The 25,480-nt window shown below is 36.6% G+C and overlaps 4 protein-coding genes across 8 annotated transcripts; all 4 read right to left on the reverse strand.

Moving 5' to 3' along the window:
• Nucleotides 1-2,551: 2,551 nt before the first annotated feature.
• Nucleotides 2,552-3,710, reverse strand: LOC119989518. 2 transcript variants are annotated; one of them, XM_038835102.1, is made up of 5 exons: nt 3,547-3,710; nt 3,372-3,464; nt 3,194-3,280; nt 2,891-3,105; nt 2,552-2,787 (listed from the first exon to the last, which is right to left on the reverse strand). In XM_038835102.1, exons 1-5 carry the CDS (start codon nt 3,667-3,669, stop codon nt 2,733-2,735), a joined length of 573 nt encoding a protein of 190 aa, XP_038691030.1. In that variant the 5' UTR covers nt 3,670-3,710; the 3' UTR covers nt 2,552-2,732. The 2 variants fall into 2 exon arrangements, with proteins under 2 accessions (XP_038691030.1, XP_038691029.1); XM_038835101.1 differs by having other exon boundaries at nt 3,372-3,476.
• A 2,179-nt stretch (nt 3,711-5,889) lies between these two features.
• Nucleotides 5,890-10,867, reverse strand: LOC119989493. Of its 2 annotated transcripts, none has more exons than XM_038835063.1 (5): nt 10,546-10,867; nt 7,850-10,422; nt 7,583-7,704; nt 7,172-7,452; nt 5,890-6,088 (listed from the first exon to the last, which is right to left on the reverse strand). In XM_038835063.1, exons 2-5 carry the CDS (start codon nt 7,956-7,958, stop codon nt 6,052-6,054), a joined length of 549 nt encoding a protein of 182 aa, XP_038690991.1. In that variant the 5' UTR covers nt 7,959-10,422; nt 10,546-10,867; the 3' UTR covers nt 5,890-6,051. The 2 variants fall into 2 exon arrangements, with proteins under 2 accessions (XP_038690991.1, XP_038690990.1); XM_038835062.1 differs by having other exon boundaries at nt 10,538-10,867.
• Nucleotides 10,868-16,411: 5,544 nt separating this feature from the next.
• On the reverse strand, nt 16,412-18,866 carry LOC119987791. 2 transcript variants are annotated; one of them, XM_038832704.1, is made up of 4 exons: nt 18,615-18,866; nt 18,232-18,512; nt 16,852-16,903; nt 16,412-16,780 (listed from the first exon to the last, which is right to left on the reverse strand). In XM_038832704.1, exons 1-3 carry the CDS (start codon nt 18,651-18,653, stop codon nt 16,867-16,869), a joined length of 357 nt encoding a protein of 118 aa, XP_038688632.1. In that variant the 5' UTR covers nt 18,654-18,866; the 3' UTR covers nt 16,412-16,780; nt 16,852-16,866. The 2 variants fall into 2 exon arrangements, with proteins under 2 accessions (XP_038688632.1, XP_038688631.1); XM_038832703.1 differs by having other exon boundaries at nt 16,412-16,903; nt 18,615-18,862.
• Nucleotides 18,867-21,314: 2,448 nt separating this feature from the next.
• On the reverse strand, nt 21,315-22,724 carry LOC119988377. 2 transcript variants are annotated; one of them, XM_038833396.1, is made up of 4 exons: nt 22,568-22,723; nt 22,378-22,473; nt 22,091-22,289; nt 21,315-21,768 (listed from the first exon to the last, which is right to left on the reverse strand). In XM_038833396.1, exons 1-4 carry the CDS (start codon nt 22,637-22,639, stop codon nt 21,761-21,763), a joined length of 375 nt encoding a protein of 124 aa, XP_038689324.1. In that variant the 5' UTR covers nt 22,640-22,723; the 3' UTR covers nt 21,315-21,760. The 2 variants fall into 2 exon arrangements, with proteins under 2 accessions (XP_038689324.1, XP_038689323.1); XM_038833395.1 differs by having other exon boundaries at nt 21,315-22,289; nt 22,568-22,724.
• Nucleotides 22,725-25,480: the final 2,756 nt, after the last annotated feature.

The raw sequence follows: 25,480 nt of genomic DNA on the forward strand, positions 1-25,480 counted from the left end.
AATGCAGAATGTAAATCACTAGTACAAGAGTATCAATACTATAACACAGATAAGATATTGTAATCAATACCGGGTGCCTCCGGTGCTTTCTTACTCCACAATGTCTCTTGCATTGAGCCAGCGGAGTCCTCTGCTTTGCAATTCCAATTCCATTTCCCTTCCTAGCTAGCATTTTCCAACATAAGCCTGTCATCCGAGCTAATCAGATATAACACTGCTTCATATATGCGTGTGTATATATACAGACCAAGTCAATGTAGTCTTTCTTTGAAATTTAAATAATAAACACGAAGTATATAGCACGAACGTTAACAAGTCATTAATAAATGTCGAGCGAAGTCGCGCAAGGTCGCGCGAGTGGGGTTCGATATAACTCGTCTGTTGTTTAATAGACCAAGTAGATTTGATGTTTTGCATTGTTTTTTTCTAGATTTGTCCTCCAATTTTCCAGAAATCGCTTAAAAATTTCTGGGTAGGTTAACGACCATGCATCCACCCAAGTCTTTGTCAATTTCCACGCACTATCAGACCGAGTCGCATGGAATTTGGAGAAGAGAATCAGAATATAGTTTGCTGTTTTCATACCATGAAATCCAAGTATAAGGACCCAGATTTGTTTGATGCAATTAATCTTTGAAACTAAAAGGTTTGCTCGACAATCCCTAAGGAGATGTAGATCCGTGTTATGCGAGGAGGCATCCGCTCCAGATAAACTACCCACCTCGCAGTGCCCCCTTTCCCGATTTCCATGGATATATCTAGCATGTATGACTTTGCCTTCCAAAGAGGTCACCTATTTCAATAATGTTCTCGCATAAACACGTTTAACTAAGGAGTTACTACGAGATATTAACCTTTAAGAAAATGCGTTGTTGACGGTGTAATCATCTATATATTTTAACAATAGACAAAAAAGAAAATTAATATTAGAACCAGACAAAAGGAAACCCGCAAGGAAGCCCACTTTACTGCTTTATTTCTAACAGAGTACTCTGTCCCCATTAACTTGTAGCAATCAAAAAAAGTTTCTACTATTGATTTGAGATTTTTTCAATGGAGCCCTGATTTTGATACTTCTAATTTGGTAATGTTTGCCCCCAAGTGGGTACACTACGTGGGAGTCCTTGAAAGATTTTGAGTCATGAGCGTTCAATCATAAAAATTAACATTCAAATAAGTTTCGTTTGGAGCAGTCATAGCCTAAATGTTTTTGAATAAGACAATTTACTTCAAGTCTTAAATATAGACTCTGAGCTTGTTTGCTTCAAATTAAGTAATCTCTGGTTGTGAATAAAGTATGGTTTTTTTTTTTAAAATTAAACAGACAAATAGTCATTGTCTCAGAATCCTCATATAGGTTGAAAATTGTTTTGTTTTTTAAGTGGGAGTTTCTACACGATAAATTCTGGGCACGTGAGTCCCTCTATCCCAAACAAATCAGACAATTATGGGCTAGTTTGGTAGAGCATTTGCAAAGTAGCAGATATGCTAGCAGAAATGGTGGTAGTAGAAATGCTGGACAATTTTAGTAGCAGATATGCTGCCTGAATACTTTGTGGTGTTTGGTTGAACTTTTGCTGTTAACATTTGTGTTGTGTAGCATATTGTGATAAATTACGTATAAGGGTATTATGCATATTAGTTGTAATTGAAAAATATAATTGCATTCAAACAAACAAATTAATTTAATGAATTAAAATAAATTAAAAATACTAATCAATTATAAATTAATTAATTAATTTATTTTAATAACAATTAATTTATTGTTTAATTATATTATTTGTTTGTTTTGTGGGATTTTGACCGGTTCCAATACATTTTTAATCATCATCACTGTCCCAAAGCCAACTTCCATTGGGCAGGAGGGCTTCAATCTCAAACTTGATTCTCTTCCATCTCTGATTCTCCATCACTTTCGTCTCTCTCCGCGGTTCGTTGGCCTCCATTTCTTTCTTCCAGAGACCAGAAACCACTTGTCTTAAGTTCAAGATCTGCTCCCCAAGAATCCTTCTTTACGTGTTTCTTTCTACTGGGTTTGTATTAGATCTGTTGAAGGAGCACCAACGATTGCGTCGAAGAAGAATAATCCAGTCCAGGTTTTGTGGTCGGAATCCCAGTGGCCGGTGAAGCGCTCCAAAGCTGGCCTCCCTCCCTCTCGTACGGCGGTGATTGTTTCTTCAACCCTAGCTTCTTCAATCGCGAATTCACACAAGGCAAAAGGGCTTTTTTGCCTTTAAAGATAAAAATGGATTAACATTAATTGTTGAGGATAAAATAGTAATGTGCATGAAAAAAATAGCAAAATTGTCTTATTAAGGAGCATTTAAAAAAGGAGCATTTATACTCCAAAAAATTGCCTTGGAATACCCACCATGAAATTGCTGTTTGGATGGGAAGTAGCATTTATACTACAAAGTAATATAAATGCTACCAAAAAATCTTTACCAAACGAGGCCTATAAGACATAGGCCTATAAGGGTGGCTTCAAAACTGGGTGGCTTCAAAACTGATTTGAAACTAGAACCTCTAATTCTTTTTCTTCTTTTAAAAAAAAATGGGTAATACCACCCATAAACCTCCATTAATAAGAGCAAATCCACTTTACGGACAGGACTAGTGTTCACATTGTTATTGATCGAGTATTATTGCCACAACCACCATTAATATTATTTTATTCTGTGTTCGCCGTCACGATATATAAGTAAAACCCCTCTTAATTTAGCTCTATATCTTCAACTGGCCGCAAAAAACACTGGCTCCTCCTCCATCTGATCTTGAATCCCATGTCTGATAACAAGACAGACCAAAGAAAGCAACACAAAATTAACAATGCGAAAAATCATCCAACATACACAAAAATCATAAATGGGAAACACGCAAGGAAACTAACCCAAGGAGTACGGTGGCCAGAAGAGGATTAAGCGTCTCGTTGAAGACCCTCATCTCCTCTATCTCCTCCTCATTCATTGCTCTCTTCCGAGCAATGTCTTCCTCTTCTTCCTCCAACGCCTTCAACTTCTTCTTTTCATGCTCTGCCTCCGTACGAATTCGTCCTTTCACCTCTTCCCAGCCACGTTTCAGGCCTTGCAGATCCGCCAATCTTTTCTGTTTTTGAAATAAAATAAAATCATCAATCGATCAGATTGCGAGTGCTAATTGGCCATGTATGTAAAAGCGTAGACTAATTAATTACCTTTAGAATCTTCCTCTTCGATGAGGCTCGTTGAGGCTTCCTTTCAGCCATTTCTGCCTTCAATCGGTTTAGATGCGCATTTATTTCCTGGTTTGCAAAAGAGAGAAGAAAACCCTCAAATCAATTGGTGAAATTGAAGTTGAACGTAGAAGCTGAATTTGAAAATCGAAGTATGTACTTCGAGACTAAGACTGTCGGAAGAGGCTCTGCGAGCACGCTTTCCGGCCATCTCCAGTATTCCCCGGTACTTCAGACTCGCTCTTCTTATGCTCTGTTTTGTACACTAAGCAGCAAATCAATCAATCACATCGTGCACTCGGTCATGAAATTAAACACAAAATGAATACGATTACCGGGTGTTTCCTGTGCTTTATTACTCCACAATGTCTCTTGCATTGAAGCAGCGGAGTCCTCTGCTTTGCAATTCTAATTCGATTTCCCTCCCTAGCTAATATTTTCCAAAAGAAACGTGCCATCAGAGCTAGTCAGCGATAACACAGCTTAATAGTTGCGTTTAGACAAGCTCAACCTCTATATATATATAAGTCAACGTAGTATAATCACAATAATCGAGCGGAATCGCGCGAGGTTGCGCGAGTTGGATTCGATTTCAGTCGTCAGGGACCACCGTGGTATTTGATTATGTTGCTTAATAGACAAGGTAGTTGTTTTGCAATTTTTTTCCCCTGGATTTGTCCAATTTTTCAGAAATCGCTTAAAAAAATCTTGGTAGATTAAAAACCCGATGGAAGGGGTTCCAATTTTAACTCAAATTCTTTATCAAAAATCATGTTAAATCATGATTTTTTTTTTGAAAATGACATTAAAGTTTATGAATTAGTGTATAATTTAATCCTCGTATAACTTGATATATAACTTAACCCTATCCGGTGTTTGGAAATAATCTGATATTAAACTTGTATAGTATAAGATTTGTGATAATATGTTTAGATTACCCTCAATTAAAGTGAGAGTGAGGGTATCTTTTGTCATTTGACATGTTATTTCTTATATTAAACGCTCCGTATAAAATAAAAATAAGTTAGAGGTGTTTTAATATTATACGGTCGGTATTGTATAAGAACTACTTTTTTATAAAATTATATTATCCCGGGTATTTTAAAAATCGTCTAAACACCCGATAAATTCATTAAAGGATAATTTTATACTATACGGAGTCTTATCCGCTCATCCAAACAAAGCCTAAGATTTAAACCATACATTTTAATTAATAATTTAATATAATTTTGATAGAGAATTAAAGCTTTCCCTATCCCGTTAACAACCACACATCCAGTTGGGTGATGGGGCACCCCATATGGGGCCATCACCAATAAATACCAAATCTTAATTTGGCTTGTGCATCTTATCAATCTAATCATGCGCCGATGAGTCAACCTTTAACAATAATACAGTACTCTCCGTAGTCCATTACCATACGGAACATCATCCATAGAGAACTCTTGAGTTTTGCCAGTTGAATAACCCAATTTACCTCGGCCGACAACAAAGGTCTCAACTCTCAGGTCTCAACAATTTGTGATAAAAGAGAATAATTGACACCATTAAACTTCACACCATATGGAATGGACATGGGTTCTAGTGTAAAACTCACAGGTTGAACATTTGACACATGCGGTGTCTCATTATGAGACAAAACTCCGGATGGAGGAGTCAAAGAGATATCAATGTCACTCAGGGTTACAATGAAACAATAAGACATGTGACAATTTAGACCCTTGTCATAAAATTTTGATTTTTAGTGTTATTTTTTTTTGTACTTTCGAATGAATAATTAATAGATAACCAAAAAAAAAAAAAAAATTCCACCCTAACATAAAATCTTTTGTCTGTCCCTGCGACCCCCCTCATATTATGACATGGCTTCGCCTATATACTAGATTGAATTTTTATTTTTTTTAATTATTACAATGAAGTAACAATGGATATGAAACCTCACTTATGACGACATGAAATGTCTTATAGTGGAAGTCCATGAGAGCCCAAGTCTCTTAAACGAAATTTTAAAACGTTTTAATTCTCAAAATACATGTTAGATTTTTAAAAAAATTACATATTCAGAATCAACTCTTTCTAACAAGATCCATTGTCGATGAGTTTTATCAAGTAAATCTTATTTTCATTGTTTTTTTAATGGAATTTCTTAATTCATTGTTTTTTTCAATGTAATTTCAAAAACAAATAAATTCAGAACTAAAACAATGAATCTATATTAAAACAATAAATTTTGGATAATGAATTTTGGTATAAAAGAGTGGAAATAAAACTATTCTATTAATTAAATCAATGCAATAAACTTGTTGAACTTTCATGGACTACCAAACTGATGGGCTACACATCATTTTCATTCCTAAATATCTTCGTAAATTTAACGTGTTATGTTATGGCATGTTCCCCAAAGGTGTGAAACAAAAAGAAAAAAGAAAAGAAGAAATTCCATAGCGTTTATATGAAGAGCTTACAAGTTACAACCGTCTTTGAGCTCAACTTTAGAAACCTCGTTCATGTACATGCTTTATTAAGGTAATTAATCAACTTGTCAGTAAGATAGATAATTAGGCTCGTTCACCAATTGAGTTTAAGAATTGTATTCAAACACATTAATTTGTTAAACCTTGACGAACCAACTTTTCGGCTTGTTCACACTTGCAAGCAGATCAGCAAATGACAACAGATACAAATGGTCGGGAATCGTTATAGCATAAAAAAGCTTGTTTGAAAGGATTGCAATAATATTTGATGGAAAGAGTGCAAGAACAACCCAAATGACATTGGTACTTAAATCTGATACAATCAACTGAAAGGCAGTGCAGATTATTAGTTGTAACATCACTAAGTCACTGCATTGGCTCATTCTGCTTCGCTACTAACTCACTGGAAACATACACAAGGAAAAAGTGTTAATGGTGTCATCACAGTTTTTAACAATAGGTGAACTTGATACAAAGTAATTAACTGAGGATTTGTGGATGCAACTACATTAGCTTATCTCGATAAGACAACAAAAAATAAATAAATCAATAAAACAAAGCGTTCTCATCATCATCCGAGCTTTTATCCTAAAAATTTGGAGTCAATTACATGATTATAAAAAAAAAAATCAAAGGGAATCTACTACATGTATTCGATTCCGCAATTCATTTATATTTAGGTTCATACTTGTATTAGTTCCTATTGATTTCATATATTTTCTAACTACTCCAAGCCATGCTTTTTCCTATAAAAAATTCTCTCGATTCTCCTTACTGTTATAGTGCTATCTCTACGTTGTACGTGCACATACCATCTTAAACGATTTTCTAACAACTTATTTTCAATCGGTGTTACTCCTACCTTAGATCTAAGAGCAATAATCTAATTTTCTATCTTAGATCTAATAAAATTCATTATTCTATCTTTCTTTGTGTGACCACATATCCAACGAAACATTCAATATTTCTACAACATGTAATTTTTTTGGATACGTTGCATCTTAAAAACCTAACACTCAGAACCATATATCATCGCAGGGCGTATAGCCGACCTATAGAATTTTTTTTCAACCATAAAGAAATCTATCGGTTGCATAAGACCTCGGATGTACTCCTCCATTTTTTCCACTCATTTTTAATTCTATTAACTGCATGTTCACTAATATATTCATCATCTTAGAAAATCGAGCCAACATATTTAAAAACTTTTTTTTTACTTCTCTCCTATTGAATTTTATGTTTCTTGATTCCATTATATACTCTTACTAAACTTATATTTCATATATTATGTTATAGTTCTACTTAATTTAAATCTTTTAGACTCTAAGGCTTGCCTCCACATCTCGAGTTTCAAGGTAACTCTCTATCTTGTTACGTATAAGAACTAAATCTAATAACCTAACAACAGAATGATACTCATGCATAAATATAAACGTATATATACACAGAAATGTAAAGAGTGAGAGTTGAAGGAAATCAAACCAACCGTAGTGACTGAGTAAGTTGGGCTACTCCAACAGAATCATTTTGTGCTCTTGCTTTCAAGATTCTGAACATCAAATTCAGACGCACTTGGATGCTAGCACTCTGCTTCGCAATGACTTCTGTTTCCCTCTTGAGTTGCTCTCGCTCCGCCTCAATCTCCTCATACTTCTTCCTCACTTGACTCTGTCCATCTTTTATGCATTGTTGTTCCTCCCCAATTTCCACCATTTCCGCTCTCAGTCGCCTAATCGTAGCCTTTATTTTCCTCTTCAATTTCATATTCTGCTCACAAAATTTCACAACTCATAAAACAACACATAGAACCCCCAATGCGGAATGCAGATGATACACAACATAATTTAGTACAAGAGTATTAATAGTATAACACAGCTTAAGACATTGTAATCAATACCGGGTGTCTCCTGTGCTTTCTTACTCCACAATGTTTCTTGCATTGAACCAGCGGAGTCCTCTGCATTGCAATTCCAATTCCATTTCCATTTCCCTCCCTAGCTAATGTTTTCCAAAATAAACCTGCCATCAGAGGTAATCAGAAATAACACAGCTTCAGAGTTGTTTTATGGACGACCCGATATCTATATTTATATGCATAGAAACAGACCAAGTCATTGTAGTCTTTCTTTAAATTATAAACTGGAAGTATTTGCACGAAACTGACCGTTCCTTGAAACACTCGACATAGTCGTAATAATAATAATCGAGCGAAATCGCACGACCGCGCGAGGTTGCGCTAGTTGGGTTGGAATTGACTCGCCAGGGACCACCATGGTTGTTGTTTAATAGGAGATGTAGATGTTTTTGCTAATTTTTCTTCCTGGATTAGTCGTCCAATTTTGCAGAAATCGCTTAAAAAATCCTTGGTGGGTTAACGACCATACATCCACCCCACTCTTTATCAATTTCCACAAAATATCAGACCGAGTCACATGGAATTTGGAGAAGAGAATCAGAATATACTTTGTAGTTTTCATACCGTGAAATCCAAGTAGAAGGATTCAGATTTGTTTGATACAAATAAGAATTGAAAATAAAAGGTTGGCTTGACAATCAATCCTAACGAGAATTCATATGAATTTACAACAAAGAAGTTCATTTTGTAGGCCACACTTGCAAGATAGAATAGCAAGCAACAAGAATTCAAACATTAAGAAGTGGTAAGGAAACTCTTTCCATAAACATCACCTAACTTCAGAGTGAAGTATGGAGATTCTTTCAGCAGCTTTCCTGCAAAAACAAAGCTATATCTCACACGCAAATATATGCTACAGAATGAGAGCAACTTCTATATGACATTCAAAATGACAATTGGATCTCTGGTATCTTGATCTGTGCAGTAACAGGAAGCATCAGTTACAATGGGTAACTGCTGATAGTTGATGCAGTCTACGTCAAATTCATTTGATGGCATAGATGGTGCAAACCACTAATAGCTTCTATCACTTTCTCAGGGAAACTTAGATATTGCAGGTTCAGAAGCAGAATATATCATCAGTGAGATTTCATACAGATACTTTCTATTAGGCAAGTGTGCGCAGCAACTTTTGCAATCTCTTAAAAAGGGACAAAAATATATATATATGAAGAGAGTCCAGTGCAAGGCACTCAGTGAATGGAATAGCACATCATCCTACAATCAGCTAATATACTTGCTAACCAATGTAAAAGACACTTAACCGAGGACATTCGAAGGTACAAATTGAGGTAGTTGTTAAGGACAGGTCATTCTACAGATGTCCTGTATAAAAGAACGTGAAACCACGTGAAAGAAACAGATTTAGGCTGCAAATGAGTGACATTGTGCTATGAGAAGCTAACAGTAATCCTTTTATCAAAAAAAGGCTAAAGCTAATCCTTCGTGCAAGGCCCAGATTTTGCAGTCAAATAAAGGCAATTCAAATGGCTCCAGGAAAGGCCAATACCAGTTGACCTGAACACCTGCTAACCAAACCTCCAGTATCAAAGAACCTAATCACTCTAAGATCATCCACACAGAGGGTATAGAAGCCAGGTTGTGAACTTAGTCACCATATTTCTTGTCCAAGTACATGTCAACATTGGCAACACTGTAGTCTCTGTTCTTTGGACTTCTTGTCTTATCGATGCATGTAATAAGCAGGGATATGTATAATGACCGTCCAATTTAGTACCATAAGCACACCACAATCACTTATCATCGCACAAACAATTGTCCAATAACTCCCTAAGCCAATCAGCACATATCCAATCAAAGGACAGCAATAAGAATAATGTCTTCTCCATCTACATCGATATATAGCAGTCACAACTGCATAACTAATGCAATCAAAGGACAGCAATAAGAATAATGTCTTCTCCATCCACATCAATATATAGCAGTCACAACTGCAAAACCAATGCAGCATACCACCATAAGTATAAGCAGCCAGCCAGTGAACTGAAAGTTAGGTATTGAACCAAGTAATCAACCAGACAATAAACTCAAATTTCAAGGACAACCCAAAGAAAATGGCATATAAACAATAACAAATGCATGGAATAAAACAATAAGCTTACATCTTCAGCACATTAAATAATCATCATGGTTATAATTACATTAAGAAATCCAAGGGCAAAAGGTGTTAAAAGCGAACATGGTGCCCAACTAGATCTAACTCCCACTACAATACAGGTTCCCAACGAGAAGCAAAACTACAAATAAGCTTATTCACTAGGGAAATGGTGATAAACTGTAATAGCATTTAGCTCTAGGCATGCTTGGCTAAAGACCCATCAAAAAGGAAATTTGTCGGCATGAATGTTCAGTCCTTTACCAGTAAACAAATTGTGTAAAGCAACATTAAGGTTCCTGCAAGGGTGGCATAATGTGGACTTGGGGCCTGTCACTGTAAACGTAGATAGTGGATGGTGGAGTGTCTAATGAGGTGATCTGATAGGGTTTAAACGCCAAAGTGCGAAAGAGAGATATAAGAGAAGCTGAATATGCCAATAAAAGTGCCATCAAGTGATATCGGGAAAAAAAAAGGAACTCCGTATGAAGCACAGAAGTAGGGAAGCAATAGAAATCAAAGCAATTAATCAAGACAGAACAACTAAAGAAAACCCTATATCATTCTCAGAATATGATATAAAAAGAAAGATAGAAAGTAAGATGGTAATAAAAATGTAAAAAGGTGTGTGGGTGAACTCATCCTTTGTCTTAGCAAACTCAAATCAACCAAAGTTTGATCCTTGCTCTGCAGCAGCACCAGTAATCTGGCAATAAGAGACAGAGTAAGACAAAGTTAGACTAAACGCTTGTACGTATGCAAAGAGATTGAGATGGGCACATATAGAAACTTGTAAACAAACAGAATTGGGGAAATCGAACATAATTACTGAAACAATTGATGGATGCACCCGTTCCGTCCGATCATGTGTTCATTCACCTCCCTCATATGTGCGATTCCCAATTTAAAAGAACCATCAAAATCAATCGTTGATAGTGAACACCGTATGAATCGCCAAACAAGCTTTAAGAATTATGTTATGAGACGTAGATCCGCATTCTGCGAGGGGCTCTTTTTGTTGATTTTGGAAAAATTTCTCTTCTTCAGTGACTGAGTGATGATGGGTAAGGTGTTGGATTCTTATCGAGCTCTCTGCTTCTAACTTTTCAGCGTCCAGAAGTTTATATTCCGACCGTAGACCAAAAAAATGAAAATCGGCTGAAAATCGTCTGGGCCTAATCCCAGGTATGCCCAACAACTTATTTTCCCTAATCAGGCCCACAGCATAGCTCACTTACTGGAATGCTACTCTAAGAGGTGCGGGCCACGGCCTAGTCCAGATATGACTTATGAAGTTATGAGGATAACAGCTCATTGATAGGGACAAGTAACGAAAAGACCCATATACTTAGAAAAAAGGATCAATCAAGCATCTCTATTTTTTTTCATGTGAATGAAGCTCATCTACTATGAAAAAAGGATCACATTAGCCCTTCGAGCTCATTTTTCGTCAAATGATGTTGACATTGCCATTAGTGAATGAAGTGGAATTTAATTATTTTCGTTTATGTTCCACGTGTCATTGACCAATAAATTTTTGACACGTGTCATTAAAATTTTAAATAGTTAATTTCAAAACTTGAATTATGGAATTCTGAAAATTTACAATTATAAATTGTTTAAAGCTCTTGTACTTTTAGAAATGGATCAAATAAGTCCTTGAAATTTATAAAAAAAGGGTTAATTGACACCCTCATTTCAACCAATTACAGAAAAAAGACATGTATTCCAAATACCTCAAATTAAAACCAATCAGATAACTAACATGATTTAATTAACCATAATACTACAAACAAGACATAATCCATGAACTTAAACACATGCCAATACAAATCAAGATCAGTTTTAATACAAATTCAACAACAAATAGCAATCATTATATGATAGAGGCAATAACAAATAGCAATCATAACATCTACGAGTCAGGCTTCAATGCATTTCTCTTCATTTTAGAATTCTGACTTCCACGATCGATCATCTTGGAACCCAGTGACTGAAACCCACATAACAAAACCCTAATTCGAACACTATAAACCCTAATTCGAAACCCCTTAAATGAAATCTAAGCCAAATCGAAATCCCTAACCATGAACTACAAGCCAAAATCGAAACCCATACATTGAAACCCAAAATCATATTCCAACCCAAATCGAAAGAAGGGGCATAACAAAGAGGGAGAAGAGAGCTGCAACCAGAGTGAATACAGGTTTGAAAAAGAGGGAGAAGAGATCTGCAACCAAAGGGGGGTTGGAGGACGACGTGCGCAGATGTTAAAGAAGAAGAGTATAAATTCTAGGGTTTAGCTCAAATGAAGAAACACACTGTTTTGATATTTGTTATAATTTACACATATTTTTCATTTCAACTTATAACAAATCCATATCATATAATGAGATCCATGTCAGCATCATTTGACGGAAAATGAGCTCGAAGGGCTAACGTGGTCCCTTTTTCATAGTAGAGGGGCTTCTTTGGCACGAAATAAAATAGAGGGGCTTGCTTGACCTTTTTTTTGTAAGTAGAGGGACATTTTCATTATTTGTCCCCTTCTTTACTTCTATAACATTGTTGATAGCATACTCATACTCATGGATCTTCTGTCCAAGATAGTTTATACCTGTCACTTCACCGTCCAACAGTCTCATCACTATGAATACTGTCAAAACAAACTGACATCCATCGCCCACTCGACTAGACAAGTAATCTCTTCAAAACGAGTAAACAACTCTTCATGTCGGCTTATATCTGTCACCAACCTCCTTTGTCGAGGAGAAATCTCTTTCGCCTCGACCTCGACCTCGACCCACAATTCAAATAGATCGTAAATGGGCTTCAACTCGTGCTACTATCCTATCATCCATTTTGAAACTCGCACATGTCCAATCACTGACAAGGCATTAACTTCATGCGTGCTTCCATGAAATCTTTCGACAAAAACCTCGTTCCTAACACTTTAGTGTGAGTGAGATTTTCCCCTCTATTCGTATTCGGGGATACCCTCTCTATAAAAATCAACTCCGTTTTCACAGAAAAGGTGAGGGGTGAAAAAAAAAGAATGAGAAAAAAAATCTCTCTAATAGTTGGAGTCTTCTATCCTGGCCATCATTCATCTATTCGCATTGTTTATCAGACATCCAATCATACTAATTTGATAGTTGGAGTCTTGATTGGCGGCTCCAATCAAAACACTTCTTTCTGTCTTTAGATTCCACCGACCACATTAATGATGGCGGTCCACCTATACAAATGCCTGATTGTGAAATCCAACACTCACATAAAGCTCGATGATTGTACGGAAAACGTACCTTGCAATTTGATAGAGTAGAATATCAACACAGATTCAAACAGATAACGAGACAGGAAGTGAAAAAAGGAAAAAAGAAAAGACACCATGTGATGTGAGTGCAGAGAGGAAGAGTTCGAGTACAGGCAGAGTCGGAAATAGACAAAACCATAAAGAAGTAGCAGCAGCAAACAACCAAAAGAGTAATAATAGCAGGGCCTGCCACCTTTAAGACATTATAACCCCTTTTTTATTGTTATTTACAATTTGAATGGTTAACTTCTGTTTTTTGTTTTGCTTTGTTTTGGTATGTTAGATTTGGATTGCTCCATATTTTTTTTTTAATAATAATAAAGACATTTATCCATCTAGGAGTCGGCCCTTTCAGGCATATGTTATTGTCTGATTAACTATTCTAACCCATATACTTTTGCTTGAGGCCAGGAGATATATATGTACTTAAACTTCCATTTCCGGCTGCATCATAGTTTTTTTTTTTGGGTTGCAATTTAGTTGCATTATGTGTTGTGTTAGGGGATTTGGGGACTCCGCAATTTCCTAGAGTTTACTATTCCAATTTAATGATGGAGAAAAAGTCAAACATATTTAAAAATGGAAAAAAAAAAAGTGGTGTAATGTGGCACACCTCCCAAACCATTAGGTTCAAATCGTGAACTCTACAATTTTAAACGAATTGTGGAACCCTAAGATCCCATTTTAAGGGTTTAAAATTATTTAGAAGTGAATCTATTAATAAATGGACAATGCCAAATCCCCATTTTGTGACCCCAAAAGACCCTCCTTAAATTTATGTGACATTAAAATAGTCATTGATTAAAAATACATATAGAGCTTTTTGAGATTAAATGGGGTCTTTTGAGATCTCGATTTATCCTAAATAATTATTGATTAAAGACAACGAAGAACAAACAGTAGGCATAAAACAAAGAAAGAAGAAATAATAAAGGAAATAACCAACCCAACTTCTTGACATTTTCACACGAAACTACCATTACTCCCTCGCTTCGCTTCCTTCCACTCGTCTTTGATTTTTTTAAACCATTGATTCGCGGAAACCACATTCCTTTCCTCCTACACTCACTACTATTCCTCTCGGACGCAGACAAGATTTCTATATAAAGAACCCAAAAACGTCTGCCTTCTACCTCCAACACACACTTCCAAAACAAAGCCGACTCGAACCGGATGGTGTACTCCGCTTTGATATGAGCTCTGTTTCTTTCTTTCTTGAGTTGCTCACGCTCTCATTGTTTCGCCATCTTTGAAGCATTTCTGTTCCTCACTGATCTCTGCCATCTCTGACCTTCACCGCGTCATGCCTGCCTTTCTTTTCCAATTCAATTCCTTCTCTCAAACACACAAATTTTGAGGGGAAGAGCCGTCAGTTAAATTCAATGCAAAACAAAACCCAAAAGCAGATTCTGTAAATACCCTGTTCCGGTGATGCTACAATGAATTATATATGCATTGGTCTGTTAACAATTGATGGGTCGTGTAATCTTGTTGCTCCATATTTTCTGGGAAACAAAAGAGATTTATCATCCCCGTTTATGTTAAAACCTTTGATTCAAAGGAAAATTGAATCGGAAAACAAAGGCGGGCATAGAATCGGTGAAGGACAGAGATGGTAGAGATCAATGAGGAATTGAAATGCAATATAGATGATGAAGATAAAAGACAATCAGAGCCTGAGCAACTCAAAAAGGAAACAGAGCTTGTATCAAGGCAGAGTGCCACCACCGCACGTAAGTGCGTCTAAATCTGAATGTTCAGAATCTTAAAAGCAAGAGGTGAAAGCAATTCTGTTCGGGCGATTCAACTTGTAGAGTCTCTCTGGTTAGTTTCATCTTCCTCTCCTTTTACTCCTCTTGCACGTATGTTGACTGGTTCTGTGTGCGTGTGCAGATATTATGTAGCTGAATGTTTTGGTGGCGAAGAGAATTTTGGGGGGGGGGGGGGGGGGGGAAGGTACACGGGAAAAGTCTGGGAATTTGAAGCAGAAGGAATGGAACAGAGCTCCGACTCACAAATGTGTGGAAACTTTTGATTCTGGGTACCACAAGTTTCTGTAGCATTGGCAACCTATCAATTCCTCGCTCGAACCAGCATCAGATCCGGCAACCCAATTCGACGAAACCAGTGGCGGCTGCAGCGTTGACTTGGTGGGCTGAAGTCGCGCGGGAGACACACTTTTGCTGCAATTTGCGTTTTTCTTTCTGTTTTGCTGTGTTCTCTCTGTCTCTCTTATAATCAAAGACACAGATTCTCTGCATCAGTCTAATCCATTCAAGTTTTTCTCTTAATCAAAACTTCCTATTTTTGAATTCTTTAGAGAAAAAAAGTAGAAAAGTTTGTATCTTTGATTGTAATTGTTTTGCTGATTATTAGTTTCAAGATTTGCATCTGCGTGCTTCTGTTTTTGCAGATAACGAGTCAGAATTAATGAGTTTCCAGAATTAGTACTCTCTCTTTCCCAATGAATTTTTATTACAAAAAATTGTTATCTTCATTTGGTAAATGTGAATCATGGTGAAATCATTGAAATACATCTCTTCAACATTATATTCTAATTCTTGGGAAAATGAAAATGAGTCTCTGAGAGACACATTCTACTGAATAATAGGAGTATTTGCTAAAGGAAAATACGTTTTTTTTTTTGTTTTTTTTTTTCTTTTTTATCACTTCAGGTTTTTAGCTATGGGGACAAAGAAGAAAATTCTTGCAATGCACTAAATGCTAGATGTCCAAACCACAGTGTCTGAGATTCAGATCAGCTGAAAATGGTGTCTTTCACAAAGGTGAAAGATGAGCACTCTGAGGAAAGTCTGTGTATAGTGTAACGCTGATCTTCACAAATAAGTTGAATCAAGCATCGGTATCCTGTATCCTGGTTTCTAATAGATACATTTGGAGATATTTGAAATTTCAAACCTTGGAATGAGCAACAGAAGATTTTAGGCAGGCAGGCAAAGAGTGAAAAATCACTGCAGTGCATTCACAAAGTTCACTTCAACATCATCAGAAGAAAGAAAAGTCATTAAGATGGTAGTTGTGAGTTGTGACTCGGTCAAACACAATGCATTATTGTTCATAATGTCAATTTCTGTGACATCATGTGAAATGAACCTCTGGATTCTCGGATACAACCAGATGGTAGAACAGGTATAGATTTAGTTGACATTCACTCAGGTCAACATGGAACTTCCTAAACAAACACACAACAACTGGCCATGGTGAATTTCCACCAGAAATATTCTATCACAACGCGTAGAGCGCCTAACATGAAAGAAGTCACCACCCAATATCTACACATTTTATCTTTTATATCCAAGCAAGACGAATTCAAAGTCAATAGTTAGCAACAGAATAAAAAAAACAAACCAACAGGGAATGCTAAAGCTTTAGCTTATTAATTCCAAGAAAGACAAAGTCAGTTTGACATATCAAATGCTAGTGGCATTAAAAAACAATGAGACTCACAAGGAGAACAAATCTCAAGTGGTGATAGAGAAAAACTTCAACAATATGTACAGTAAGAAGAAAGAAAAACTCATCAGGACAAAAAAAAGAATATGAAGAAATATATGGAAACACTTGAAAGAGAAGTCAACTTATTAATCATAATTTTTTAACACATCAAGCTTGAGGGTAAACACTAAACAGAGAGACCCATGTGGATACGCATACTACATGTCACATAGGTAACACAACGACTTATCGACAAACGAAAGAAGACAACGAAGGGAAAGAAAGCAGAAAAGTGACAGTACTGGTTGTTTGATTTGATTTCAGTTGATGTAGTTGGTCCTCCTTGTTACGTCCAGTTTTTTTTTGCAGTAGAATTCTTCAATGCATTTGCTCATTCTGCTTAGCCAACAAATCACTGGAAACACAAGAGAAACAAAGAAAGGTGTTAATTGTGTAATAAAAGATATTAACCATAAGTGATCGGATTCAGTACTATAAGCACCATAATGCATCCTTCTTCATTATCCTTAAAAACCTTTACAAATGGCCATCAGCACTATGTATGCCCATTCAAAAGCTAATTTTGTTTAGTTAAAAGTGCAAACTATTCTTCTTTTCTTACTCATGAATTACATTTACAATTCAATAACTTGAAGTTGAACTTCGATTATTCTTTAGTTTTTTATATGTTAACTAAAGATCCTCATATGCTTCACAGTTATAGACCTCATACGCTTCACAATTATAGATACCTTAACTTGCTATATAAATATAAAGTGCTACTAAGATCTGAATCATTAACCACTTGACTGATAGCGTAGTGGTAAATCTCTATGGAGCCAAACAACATGCACTTGAAAGGTGATGTGAACCGAAACAACGAAGAGAAGATTTTATTGATGAAACAAAATATCAGAATATTAGAATTTGGATAGCAGAGAAACAGCGGCTAGGTGCTGACCTCTCGCGCGGAAACGCAGCGATGGAGGGACCGGAATTAGCTGCAGGGTTGACTCCTCAAAACCCAAATTTCCAGTGGTTAAAAGTTAAAACCCTAGCCGGGGTGGAGCTAGAACAAGCTCTATTTTGTGGAAGAAGAACCACTTCAAAAACTCCCCCCTTCTTTCTCTTTACAGAGATTAAAAAAGACTTCTAGTAAAAGAGTCAAAACTGACACTTGAATGCCAACACAAAATCTGAGGTGGCCTTAGATGTCCAACACATGACTCAAAGAGGTTACATAAACCAAAAGGACCCAATGAACCAAAATTATTTAATGAACCACCAAAAAATCCAGAATTTCTTCAGCAGCCATAAATTTTATTAAAGACTATAGGCTGCATCAAAAAGGTTTTGAGTTTGATTCCAATTTGAAACAATACCCTTGTAATCAAGCGATGAACTTTGACCCAACTTATCCTAGTATCATTCTTTTTTACAAAAAAAATCTCAATCCTTAATACATAACACTTATTTCTCTTGCCAACTTACAAAGCTTTTTTTTTCTTTATCAATCATAAGGTAAAGGATGAATCTTTTCAATATTCTAATGCTGTCTTCGCACGCAGTCATATAATCTTTTTTTTTTTTTTGTCACTAACTCATATATACAAGAACTAAACCCCTAAACCTATTGTTTCTTTAATAGCAGGAACAATAGCGTCATTTTTGGCCATGCACACATTTAAACATAACATAAGAATAAACAAATAGACTTAAAGAGGAGAGGGAAATGAAAGTAACCGGAGGGACTGAGTGAGTTGAGCAGCCAAATCATAGTCATTTTGAGCTCTTGCTTTCACGATACCAGCCATAAGACCTAAACGCACTTGTATGCCTGCACTCTGCATTTGTATTGATTTTGTTTCCTTCCACAATTGCTCACGCTCTGCTTCGATTTTGTCAAACTTCTTCCTCACTTGTCTATGCCCCTCCCTAATGCATTTCTGTTCCTCACTAATCTCTGCCATCTCTTCCCTCAATCGCTTAATCCCTGCCCTAATCTTCACCTCCAATTTCCTATTCTACAAAGAACAAAAAATTGGAAAATCAGTGTCAAAATCGAACACTCCCATGCACATCACAATAAATCATACAATTGAAAAAACAAAAATTGAGACTCGTACGATTCTTGAACGCCGTGTCAACCAGATATGACGATTCATGATTCCTCACTTTCTCTCGCGAGATGCTTCTGCTAAATAAAATTGAATTGACGAAACAATGCGCTCTTAGCTTATTATATATAGACGTTAGAAATCAGACGATAGACTATGACGTCGTCCGACATCCATATCCAAGCGATTCGTTTGAATTTTTGTGCAGTGTGTGAAGAGAACGCACGAGAAGGAACCGTTGGCTTTAATGATTCCCAAGTGATAATGGTAAATAATGATAAAGTCGGGCGTGGTTGCTTCTTTAACAAATTGTGCCAATCGAGCGAACTCGAATCGCTCTCGCGCGATGGACGTCTGCTTAAATGTCAGTTGAGTTGTTGCACGTCTTTTCTCGCGCGAGGGATATTAAGTTTTGTTGTTGTTTGTTGACTTGGATTTTGTTTTTTTAATTGAGAGGGACTTATACAAGTTTATCCTTAACACATACGTATGGATCTATACACAAGTCATTTGTCAGATTCATGTGTATCACATGATCACAAAGTAGTTGAGTCAAAGTTTAGAACATGACCACTTTTTTTAACAATGAATCCCTCGATCATCGCTCTTTGGGTATATGCAAAAATTTAATGTTGTCATTTGGATATATATTTAATAAAAAGTTTGAGGCTCTCTCTTGCTACTTGATGGTTCATCTTCATTATTGCTTCTGCTTAATTAAGCTCAAGTGTTTAGGGCTCATTCAAGTTTTTGATGATCAGAATTCAAGTTAGTCTTCATTGTCGGTCATGGTTATACATGCTCAGACCTATCAAAGTATTTGACAAATCTTCAGTACTTCCCCGCTGGTTGAATCAAATTAACATTATTTGCACCCCAAAATTTACTAAGTACACTCCAATGTTTATAAACCCCAAGCGAAAACCTCTGCCGCCACCACTGCGACGAGAACCGTTTAGTCGCACCTCTCTCTCTAAGCCCTTCAACTCCGTACCTTCTCAATTGCCCTTCAAGTTCAAGAGAGTTTCCAAATTTGCCATTTCTTGAACGCTCACCAGGGATTTGGGTGTAGCTATAGAGGAGAAGAAGCAGATTGACCCAGCTACGTGGTAGCGACCCGATTCGTTTGGGTGGTTTGGGAAGTTTGGTGGCAAGTATGTCCCTCTAATGTATCCTCTCTCTGAGCTCGAAGACGCCTTCCATGAGCATAAGCTCGCTAACGACTTGGAGAAAGAAGAGAAGAAATGTACATCCATCTAAATCCGACGATTTCTCATCTTTTTTTTTTGTTAATTTCTTGTGTAAGATCTTCTGTCTAGCCTGGATTTCCGGAGATCCATGCAGGAAATGGTGGAGGCACGTGGATTTGCTGATCTTCTCAGATGGATTGTTGGTAGATGAAGATGAAGAGGAACAAACGAGGTGTTATAAGATTTGTGTTTTTTGTGATAAAAAAGGGTGCCCTTAGTATCTCGTGGGGTGCAAATAGTTCCACTCATTTTTTTTATGGTCATTAGTTTCAGGAATGTATGGTGCAACACAATATTGGTTATCATTGTAAAACTGAAAGAAAGACGGAAATTCATACATGGATTTTTCCTGGTTTTCGGTTCATTCCAAAGTTCCAAGGTGCAACAACTGAATTTGAATTTTTACCAATCAAAATTATTAAGATCACATCTCCTTAGCAATATTAGTAGGAGAATGTAATTTGGTATCTGGGAGGGACCTGTAAGCATTTAGTTCAGGGGGGAAAAAAAACCCATAAGGAAATTTGTACATTTGATGATGGTTAAAGGTCTTTACCAGTATTTTAAAAATGGGTTGTGTAAAGCATAATTAATTAATTATGAGTGTATTTAGGGGTGACAAAATGCTGTCCGGAATGGATGATCGAATTTGTTTGGCCTGGATTAAATCAATTTTAGACATAAGTTATATGTCCGAAATTCAGATCCAAGTACAAATTTTTTGTCCGGTTTAAAATAGGGTCTGGGTGAACACATAAATATTGTCCGATTTATTTGTCTAGATCCTAACCCAGAGTAGATTATTCTCCGATTGACTTGTCCGGATTTAAACCAAACCGGGTTTGGTTAATTAAATACATCCGAAATCCAATCCGGAATAAGGTATAGGGTCCGGACATATAAATATTTCGTAAATACGTACTATTGTCCGATCCATAACCGATTTTTTTTGCCCCTTAGTGTGTAGTACATTGTCTTTTCTTTTTCTTTTTCTTTTTTCAGGCAAGCGGGATTGTGAGGTTTGGGAATTCAGCCCGTATTGACGCTAGCACCAGCTTCATTGATCCAACTAGGCGGGTACCACCCACCGAGCCCCCTTTTTCACTTATTCATTCACCATAGCCTGAACTAGATCCGCGCTTTCCCGAGTGAACTTTCTTTCTGTTGAGCTTAGGACCCTAACTGAAGATAGGACTTCCTCCTCCCAAACGGCTTACAACTAATCTCCTTCCGGTTGAAAGAAAGGACTAGCATAGCTGGATGGGATGGGCAATAGTAGGCCAAGACTTACTTCCCGACCATCCCAGCATTCACAGTGCATTGTTTTGAGAAACAGAATCTGGGTTTTCTACCTAATAGAGATGGCAGAGGTCTCAACAACCGTTGGTCAAATCTAAGGGGTTCAATTCCTCTTGCCTAAAAAGAGAGAAACTGAATCTACCAAAACAAGCCCAGAAGATAGAAAAGAAAACTTATTATGAAGTACAAATGCATAGATACAAAACAAGAAGAACATACATTACAGAATACAGAGGATTGAATTACATGACACCATGTTTACAACCATTACTGACTTACTGTTATAACAAAATACATAACAGTAAGTCAGTAACATCACAAACATTACTGTTATAACAAACAAAGTACAAATGCATAGATACAATACAAGAACATACATTACAGATAACAGAATACAGAGGATTGAATTACATGACACCATGTTTACAATCATTACTGACTTACTGTTATAACAAAAAACATAACAGTAGGTCAGTAACATCACAAACATTACTGTTATAACAAAAACAATAACAGTAACAACATCATGCATGAATTCATCCTCTTTATATTTATTTCTGCACTTCATAATCAGCCAATACTTGCTCTCCTTCCACAGCTACAGTATCAGTTAACTAGCAATAAGAGATGAATATTGTCAATTATAAATTAAATTTTAAAACCCCATAAGCCTGTAAACATAGACATATATACAGACATGTAAATTAATGGGGGAAACCAAAGTTTAGGAGTCGAATCAAACCGTTGAAATACTCACAGGCATTATATCAAGCACCTTGTGGGTGCGCTTCTTGCCATGGATCGCGAGCGTGTTTCCACGTCTCTCATTTGCAGTATTTCCAGTTCAATATAAAGTACACACACACAAACACAGACGCAGGCGCACATACATAAGCAGAGTGCATAAATAAATTGTTAAGAAAAAGGGAACCAGACCATTGAGAATTGCAAGCATAAGGTCGAGCATCTGGTGGGTGCGCAAGTTCCGTCCAATAACGTGCTTGTTCACCTCCCTCGCCTGTTCTATCTCGGTTAGAATCCCGCCGAGATCTTGCAGCACCTTCTCTGTGCCTCCTGCCAAAGAAGCCGTGCTCGCTTTCACGGCAGCTGTCTCCCCTTCCAGGCGTTTTAGACCCTTTGACCATGAAATCGATCAGTGTCAGATAAACGAGTGTGTAAACTGATAAGAAAAATGAATTGGGTTTGGGCAATAAAGGAAGTACCTTATGACTCCTCTTCCTCCTCCGAGAAGTGGATTTGCGATGCGTCTTTCTGACGATTTTCGAAGCTTTCTCCTTCTCCTTCTTCTTCAGCACCATCTGCTTCAAGTTTCCAATTTCAGAGATCAAGACTCCGAAATCCGAAAAAAAAAAGTAGATGAAAAGAAAATCAGTCAATCGATTCAATACGCACCTTGGAATGTGATCGAATCAGGTACCGATTACAAAACAGAGAAAGCGTCATATGATTCTTTGTCTGCAACATCACCTATATATACCCATATATATATATATAAATATATTTGCACTTTTAGCTAGTTGTCGTTAATTAACTAATTTAAATCAACGTCATCACCGGATTGAGGAAAAGATAAGATCGAGTGCTTTTCTAATAGAACGAGCGATGCTGGCAGTCAAACACCTCCACCGCCCATACGTTCGCGCGTTGCAACTTGCAATGTCTCTGTTTCATTTATTTTCTTTCCAAGTTATCTAAACGTTTTTTAATGACCAACTGGCAACTGGGGTTTAGTCATTCAAGCACAAAATGATGTCACTAATTTGACAACTGTGGTTCTGCTAATGTCATTCTCTAGTTTTTACAATTTACAAATGGGTGTCGCGGTGCGGCTGTAGTAATTTCAGGGTTCCAATTGTTTTTCTGCCGGCCGCCATAAGTTATTTTTTGTAATACCAACCTTCAATCCAGTATAAATGCGTAGAGCGAAACTTGAGTATCCCAATTGGAATGGTTGCTCCACAACCAACTCGGGCACGACTAGGTTTGTTGTCGATATCAACAAAATGTAAAATGACAATGGGTCTATAAACAGAGCATGATGTTTACACATTATTAAGTCACCATCCTTAGGGTGTGTACACTGTATTGGAGTGTTTTTAGTCCAATGTAGTTCTAATCAAGTTGTCAAAATCTATAAGAAAAATGATTTGCATCATTTCAAAAGTCGTATTTTGATAAGATCGTACGATTTTATTGTCCAATCTTCTAATTTTATGATTATACACTCGTATCGACTTTACAAAATGTGTTTGTTTTTTTTTTTTTTTGTGTATATTTTTCAATTTAGGTGGTGATGATTTTGAAAAAAACAATAAAATTACTAAAGATAGTGTTAAGGATAGCAGTGGTGGAGATTGGAGAATATCCTATGCCTCGAGAAATTTGGATTTTAGTGACTTTTTTTTTTATGATAGTGATTTTAATCATTATGTTAGTAAAGACACCTATGGTAATAATGAAAAATATGATGTTGAAAAACGAGGACATTCCTAATGTAAAATGTGTCATTGGGATGGATGTGCCCATGTCAAAACATATGCAAATGACTTTTTTATCTTCCATTTATCTTGGACGTTGATAGCTATGTAATTGAAAGTAAAGAATATAAGTTCTAACTTGTAACATAATTATTACAGTTTAGATTTTGTATTTTGCTTTTCACAAATTTTTGGATGTGTTAGAAAATTATAATTTTGTGCCATAATAACCTATCTATAAGTAAATAATAATTATATTTTAATTTTTTATTATGTATATAATGATATATTAACCCTTAACTAAAAATAAAAAATTAATTTATATTTAAATATTGAATTAAAAAGTACTAAGTTTATACCGAAGTTCTCCAACTAAGTCTCCTGCTTCCTTCGCCGTTGCACCTATTGCCTCAATCAATCGCACCGGTTGGCCTTTCTTCTTCCTTCTCCAGATCGCTACTGTTGCCTTTGTCTATCGTGACTGTCGCCTCTGTCGATCGCGATTGTGAATCGACTGTCTCTGGCAGTGTTTTATATCACTATTTGAATACGATAATGGCATTGTAATAGTAATACTGCACGTGTTCCTTCATCATTTATTTTCCTCTCTTTGGTTTTGAGTTCCTTGAATTCAAAATCAAGCACCCTTTTGTGACCCAATCCAGTTTTTGGCTACAACCCAGATAAATTAGCATATTTATCTGTATTGGGTTTGTGTTTTTAACGTCAAATCACTGTTCTTCATCATTAAGTTTGTGTCTTTTTTTGATGATTAATATCTTAATCTTGATGTTTGAGATTCATGTGTCCAATTCTCATTGAAATCCTCCTTGTAATCTTGAAATCGGTAGGGGAGAGAGGAAGAGACCATTGTGTGTTTTTGGTTAAAATGTGTGTAAACATAACAGCATCTTACATAATTTTTACAAGTCAAGAGCATTTTGGTCTATTCATTAAATTTTGTGTGTAAATTTATAAAATTTTAGTGCAAATTTATAATATTTGAGTAAGTGGTATAAATTAGTATTTTAATGTTGTACAAATAAAATTTCCCTTTGAATGATTGGTAGCGAAGAAAACAGGTTGGCCCAAGGAACATTTGAGGTATTGTCCCACATTGGATCAAAAGCCCGTGTGGATTTTGTCACTAAAAGGGCTCTTAAGTGTTACGAGGTTGGAGACCTTTTATCAAGTGAATGGAACTCTCATATCTAATCGACGTGAGATGCCTAACAATCATTGACCCCGTCATTAGTTCGTACTTTATGAAGAATTTTGGGTTATAGAAGATTAGCAATCCGAGAAGAAAAGAAGAAGAAAAAAAAGGAAGTTTGTGGCAATATCAACATGCCTTTCATTGAGTTGTTTTACTGCATATATACAACCAAGAGAAATAACTAAATGAACTGCCAACTCTGTACATTATCTACATTAATAAACAAATAATAAACTGCATAATAACTGAACTATAACTGCATGAAACCGCTTCATAACTTGCTTCCATTACTTTGACTCTTGCATGGACGTGGCCCATATCATACTCTGCATGGACGTAGCACATATCATTCCCCCACACTTAAGGATCCTTGTCCGCAAGGATGAAATCAGGATAGGACTTGGTGAAACGCCACTCATTCTCCCAAGTTGCGTCCTCCTTTTGGGCCCCAACCCATTTAACCAAGACTTCGGACTTCGGACGATATTGACCCTTGCGAATGACACGGCGATCCAAGATTGCTTCTGGTTGTGGAAGGATGGTGGAGGTATCCGAGACAGGGGGCAAGTGAGGAGTACTAGTAGTAACCGGCCCCAAATGTTTCCGCAACAA

Source organism: Tripterygium wilfordii, chromosome 21 (genome assembly GCF_013401445.1).
Source record: "Tripterygium wilfordii isolate XIE 37 chromosome 21, ASM1340144v1, whole genome shotgun sequence".
NCBI classification, from domain to species: domain Eukaryota; kingdom Viridiplantae; phylum Streptophyta; class Magnoliopsida; order Celastrales; family Celastraceae; genus Tripterygium; species Tripterygium wilfordii.

Bases quoted from the DNA above. Each gene is read 5' to 3' on its own strand.
- LOC119989518 (XM_038835101.1), bottom strand. From the start codon at position 3,669: ATGGCACGTTTCTTTTGGAAAATATTAGCTAGGGAGGGAAATCGAATT. The intron at 3,106-3,193 runs GTAATTAATTAG...TTTCAAAAACAG, and splicing joins CGAAGAGGAAGATTCTAAAG to AAAAGATTGGCGGATCTGCA. The intron at 2,788-2,890 runs GTTAGTTTCCTT...TCTTGTTATCAG, and splicing joins CTGGCCACCGTACTCCTTGG to ACATGGGATTCAAGATCAGA.
- LOC119988377 (XM_038833395.1), bottom strand. From the start codon at position 22,639: ATGTTGCAGACAAAGAATCATATGACGCTTTCTCTGTTTTGTAATCGG. The intron at 22,474-22,567 runs GTGCGTATTGAA...AACTTGAAGCAG, and splicing joins TGATTCGATCACATTCCAAG to ATGGTGCTGAAGAAGAAGGA. The intron at 22,290-22,377 runs GTACTTCCTTTA...TCATGGTCAAAG, and splicing joins GGAGGAAGAGGAGTCATAAG to GGTCTAAAACGCCTGGAAGG.
- LOC119989493 (XM_038835063.1), bottom strand. From the start codon at position 7,958: ATGGTGGTCCCTGGCGAGTCAATTCCAACCCAACTAGCGCAACCTCGC. The intron at 7,705-7,849 runs GTCAGTTTCGTG...CTCTGATGGCAG, and splicing joins GTCGAGTGTTTCAAGGAACG to GTTTATTTTGGAAAACATTA. The intron at 7,453-7,582 runs GTATTGATTACA...TTTTGTGAGCAG, and splicing joins GAAAGCACAGGAGACACCCG to AATATGAAATTGAAGAGGAA.
- LOC119987791 (XM_038832704.1), bottom strand. From the start codon at position 18,653: ATGAATCGTCATATCTGGTTGACACGGCGTTCAAGAATC. The intron at 18,513-18,614 runs GTACGAGTCTCA...TGTTCTTTGTAG, and splicing joins TGACACGGCGTTCAAGAATC to AATAGGAAATTGGAGGTGAA. The intron at 16,904-18,231 runs GTTACTTTCATT...TTGTGTTTCCAG, and splicing joins CAACTCACTCAGTCCCTCCG to TGATTTGTTGGCTAAGCAGA.